Raw genomic sequence first — 5000 nt, 5'->3', positions numbered from 1 at the left:
CTCCCTCGGCCCCACCGCCGCCCTCAGTCCATGTCCACTTCCTCGCCATCCGGCGCGCTGGGTCCGGCTACGGCGCCCGATTCGGGGGTCCCGCCAACGGCCGGCTCCGCAGCGGGGCTAGGAGCCCGCGGGCCGGGCCCGGGCGACAGCGCGAGCGGTGGCGGCGGCGGCGGCGCCGCTGGGCAGGCGGCCCCCGCGTCTGCGCAGTCCCTGCCGCCGCCCTCGGCCGCGGCCGCCGCCGCGTCCTGAAAAGGCGCTAGGGTCGGGGCCCCCGAGGAGGCGACGGCGTCAGGGCTGCGGCGCGCGAAGGCCGAGTCCGGAGCGCCGCCGGGCCCCGGGAAGGCCCCGAAGCTGGCCTGGGCGGGCGGCGCGGGCGGCGCGGCGGGCGCGGGCGGCGCGTCTTTGGGCGCGGGCTCGGGACCCGCGCCGCCTTTGAGCGCGGCCTGCGGCACCAAGAAGCCGAGCGGCTGCGTGATGGGGTAGAGCAGGAAGTGGCCCTTGCCGATGAGGGTCCGCGGCGCGCACGGCAGGCCGGGCGCGAAGTCCAGCCCCGCAGCGGCGGCGGCGTTGGCGGGGGGCGCTTTCCGGCGCGGCGGCGAGTCGGACAGCAGGCTCTCCACGCTGAACGGGCTGGCCTTGGGCGGGCCCGCGGCGCCGCGCTCGGCCGCCGCCGCCGCCGCCGCCGACCCGGGCGCACACGGGGTCGCGTCCTTGTCCGCGGGGCGGCCTAGCCGCGGCTGCGGGCCGGCGCCGCTTCTTTGGCTCGGGTAAAAGGCGGGATCGCAGGTGCCGGGAGCGGGCGGCTCGCCGGGCGGTGCGGGCGCAGCACCGGCGGCGCCGGCGGCGTGCGCGCCGGGGCCCTTGGCCGCGGCGGCGGGCGGCGGCGGCTCGGGCGGCTCCGGGGACAGGCCGCCGCCGCCGCTGTCGCTGTCGGAGCTGGGCGCGCTGTGCAGGGACAGGCCGCCGGGCGAGTGCAAGTGGCGGCTCTGGCTCTTGAGCAGCTTCTTCTCGTGCTTGCGCTTTTTCTTCTCCATCTTCTCCAGTTCCTTGCGTGCGATCTCCTCCGGGTCCATCGGCTCGCCACTGCACGTGGTAGGATGGGAGTTGTGCGCCGGCCGCCCAGGGCCCTTCTTCGTGTTCTCCTTCTTCCTCCACTTGGCCCGGCGGTTTTGGAACCAGACCTAGAGCAGCCGGATAGGGGAAAGGAAGGCACGGTCAGGCGGCGGGCTTGCCGTGGGGGGCTTCGGGCCTCCCCACTCCCCCCAGAGAGGCCTGCACAACCTCGGCTCCGGCCAGGGGGCGGGAGCCGAGCCACGCGGCCCAGCCGACCCTGAGCTGGATTTTGGCACTCAAGCTGCAGGTTCCAAAGTGTTATCTTTTCCACCCAGAAGGAGGTAGATGGGGCCTCTCGGCCGGCTTCCCGCTCCAGCTTCTCACCTCGGGGAACTGGGAGCTGCCCCTTCGTTGGGCAGGGCCGGTCTGGCCCCTGACCGAGGGCGTCGGGATCCTGGTCGGGAGGCAGAGGGCAGGGGGCCCCTCTTCGCCTCTCCTGGCTTCTCACAGCTTGTGTTCTAAGCAGCCCGCCTGGCCCGGCGCTGAACGTCTGGCCTGAGGACCAGTGGCGCTGGGCTCAGCTGCCCTGCACACCTGTCTTCGGCTCTCTGGAGACTGACTCAAAGCCCAGATTTTGGGGGCTCCCGTGAAGGGAAATCTCGGTGCTTTTTCCTCCAGAAGGGCCTGGGAAGCCGAACTTGGGGGGGAGAGCTTCAGCAGTCCCTCCCTCCCCTCCCCATTCAGAAAGCCTGCTTTCTGAAGGAAGGTTCCGTGCCAGGGCACCAACACAGCCTCCTCAAACCAGTTGTGCTTGGCCTGGACCAGGGAGGGGTCCGGCAGTCAGGGAAGCAAGAGGCCAGCTTCCAGGCCGTGCGGAGAAGAGGCCAGGGCCCGTCCTGCATCCTGCCGCCTCTCTGCAGGCCTCCTCCTGGGAGCCCCGCGGTTCTCCAGGGTGGCAGCAGCCCTAGACCCTGGCTCCAGCACCACACACACAGTCAAATCCCGCTGAGCCCCAGGCACACGACCCTTCTCAAAAGATCGCGATAATTCGAATTCTTTGTTCCGGCTGTGTAGAGACCGGCACAATAGCAGGCCCGCCTGGTCACCGGCACCCTTTTTTGGTGCCAAGGTGCGTGAGTTAAGTGGTAACCTCCCCAAGACTGTCTCTGCCCTTTCATTCTTTCTTCCTTTTTAAATACTTCTTTTTTGGTGTAAATTCCAGGCTGCCTTGTCACCCAGAATTTCTCATTATCATATTAGAGGAGAAATGAAGAGGTCTTGACTTCACTTAAGACACTTAGAACAAATTGGATAAGAGGATTTACAAACAGAAGAGGTCATGCGGGGAAGCGCAAACACAGGAGAGAGCACCTTTTAGACAAAGCTACTGGCGCTAAGCAGGTGCCTTCCCAGCCTTAGCCTCCAAGCCCGGCGCCCACAGCTGTGGCCCACACCCCGCTGACCACCACACCGACCCGGAAAAAGATGTCTGTACTTTAGGGAAACATCTAATTATGCACGATTCATCTTGAATTTTCAATCCACCAAATTGACACTGTATTTTTAAAAAGAATACCGCCAGCAGTCTCGGAATAAAATCAAATTACGGGAGGAAAAAAAAAAAAGATATAACCGATGGTGTTAAAGATTCAGACACCCCTTCCCCCCACAATGTGTTAATTGTTTGTGTCCACCTCCCCTTCCTCAGCTGCCCCCTTCTGCAAAGCTCTGAATAAATACGTGTTTTCATGTGAATATTTTAGAGGCGAAAGTAAACAAACGCGCTAGCTGCAGGCTGGTGTGCGGAGCCCCCAGCCGGGGCCCGGCGTCGCGGGGTCTGCCGTCTCCCGGTCTCTCCTCCAGTCCGAGCCGGGCCGGCTCCTTCTGGCCGCTTCGCCCGCCCCAGCGCCTCGTTTCTCGCCGTCGCCCCGACCCACCACACAGCTCCCCGGTTCGGACGCAGCAGCCGTTCTCCGGCCCCTCCCGAGCCGCCTCGGCTCCCTCCGGGATGCCCGTCTCCCTCTCCACGGGGCGCCGAGCCCCGGACCCCCCCCCCCCACCTTCCGGCGGGCGTGCGCGCGGCGGGCTCTGACGGAGGCTGTGGTCTCCCACCTGGAAGCCGAGAACAAAGGCGGGCCGGGCCGCGCAGGCCGCCAGGCGGGATGCTGGCTCGCGGGACGCACAGGCGGGTCTTTACCTGAACTCGGGACTCAACCAGATCCAGGCGCAGCGCCAGCGCCTCGCGCATGAACACGTCGGGATAGTGGCTCTCGTTGAACGCCTTCTCCAGTTCCTCCAGCTGCCAGCCCGTGAAGTTGGTGCGGGTGCGCCGCCGCTTGCAGCCCGGGCTCTCCTTGTCCGGGTCCCCCGAGTCTGCGGGCACGCACAGGACACCGCGCGGCTCAGCCCCGGGCCCGGCTGGAACGCGGCCACCCGCTTCTGTCCAGGGGCCACCGAGAGGAGAGGGCGGCGCGCGCCCTGAGCCGGGCGGAGGGCGGCGAGCGAGGAGGCCGTGGCGCCGCGGCCGCCCGCGACCCACTCCTCCGCCCGACGGGGTCCCCTGCCTCCCGCCGCCCCTCCCCGCCCGCCGCGCCTACCTGACAGCTTGAAGGGCTGGCTATCGCCGCCGACCCCGCAGGCGGCCGGCAGCAGCGGCGTGGGGTTGACCACCGAGGCGGCGGCGGCGGCGGCGCACGAGCCGCTGAGCAGACCGTCGATGGAGAAGGGTACCGAGGCGGCGGCGGCGGCGGCGGCGGCGGCCGACTGCAGCTGGTGGCCGGCCAGCTCGTACACGTGGTGGTGGCCCAGCGGGTAGGGGAAGCCCACCACGCCGCCCAGTGAGCCCCCGAACTGGGCATGCGGGTGCTCCAGGAGGCGGCCGTCCATCATCTCGCGCGGGGGGCCGGCGGGGCCGGCGGCGGGGCGCGGGGGCGCGGGCCGGGGCCGGGGCGGGCCAGCGGCGGGAGGCGCGGACGGCGGCGGCGGAGACAGGGACCCGGAGCCCTACACATGCTTCGCCCGCACTCCGGCGCTTTACTTTATCAACATCAAGCTCCCGATAATTAGCCGCGGCCCGGGGAATTTGGGACCAATAAGAAGCGCTAATCGGCTCTGACGTCAGAGGCGTGCTGGGTGCAAGGAAACGTTTTCCATATCGATTGCTAATTATACCTGACATGCACCTCAATAAACAGTATCAGGAACTGTCACAACAAGACGGGGGGAGGGGCGCGGGGAGCGGCCCGGGAGGGGGCCCCCGGCGAGCCCCCACCCCCATCCCCGCCGGACCCAGCCCGCGCCTCCCCCTGCCGCCGGCTCCCGCCCCTCCGCAAATCACTAATAGATTTCCCTTTAAAACATTCGCCGGCGTGTTGTGGGGATTTTTCACCAGAAATGCTGTACTCTCTGAACCTTTAAAGTGGTGTTGCTCCAATTACAGAGAGACATTGAGCGGCAAATAGACTGATCCGATAATAGGAGATTCATCATCCGCTCTTTCCGAAACTGTCACATTGAATTTAAAACTACAAGGGCTTCTCGTCTCCTCTCCGGCTCCAGGCGGCGGGGGAGAGGAGCCCGGCGGGGGAGGGGCAGGGGGAGCAGAGGGAGGAGGTGGCTCCGAAACAGATGACCAGTGCCCTCTCGGGTTGATTGGCAGCAGCCCATTCTATAGACACAGAGGTGGGCGGTGGCTGGGGTGCCGCCCTGACCCCGCACCCTACCCCCTACCCCCTACCCTCTACCCCGGCAAAACCCGGGCAGCGGCGGAGGAGGGAGGCGGAAAGGAGGAGGGGAGAAGTAGTTTGGGGTGGCAGCCAATCAGGCCCCCTACACACACACACAAGTGAAAAAATAAATACATCTCGCTTTGACTCGGCCTCTGAAGAATAGGGCCAAGGCGCCCAACTCATTTGTTATAATTAAATTATGTTCTCAGAGAAGTGTCA

General features: G+C 66.5%; 1 protein-coding gene across 1 annotated transcript in view; it reads right to left on the bottom strand.

The window, feature by feature from the left end:
• Positions 1-3942, bottom strand: part of UNCX (UNC homeobox) — a 4139-nt gene extending 197 nt beyond the window's left edge. Inside the window, exons 1-3 of the mRNA XM_019940330.3 lie at positions 3651-3942; positions 3251-3426; positions 1-1181 (exon numbers count right to left, since the gene is read on the bottom strand). The exon at positions 1-1181 is cut by the window's left edge and continues 197 nt beyond it. Of these exons, the coding sequence (XP_019795889.1) occupies positions 24-1181; positions 3251-3426; positions 3651-3942 (1626 nt within the window). The 3' untranslated portion in view covers positions 1-23. The remainder of the gene's footprint in view (positions 1182-3250; positions 3427-3650) is intronic.
• Between the last annotated feature and the right edge of the window lie 1058 nt (positions 3943-5000).

Source organism: Tursiops truncatus, chromosome 15 (genome assembly GCF_011762595.2).
Source record: "Tursiops truncatus isolate mTurTru1 chromosome 15, mTurTru1.mat.Y, whole genome shotgun sequence".
NCBI lineage: Eukaryota > Metazoa > Chordata > Mammalia > Artiodactyla > Delphinidae > Tursiops > Tursiops truncatus.
The sequence above is the reverse complement of the archived record's forward strand: the minus strand, read 5'-3'. Positions and strand labels throughout refer to the sequence as shown.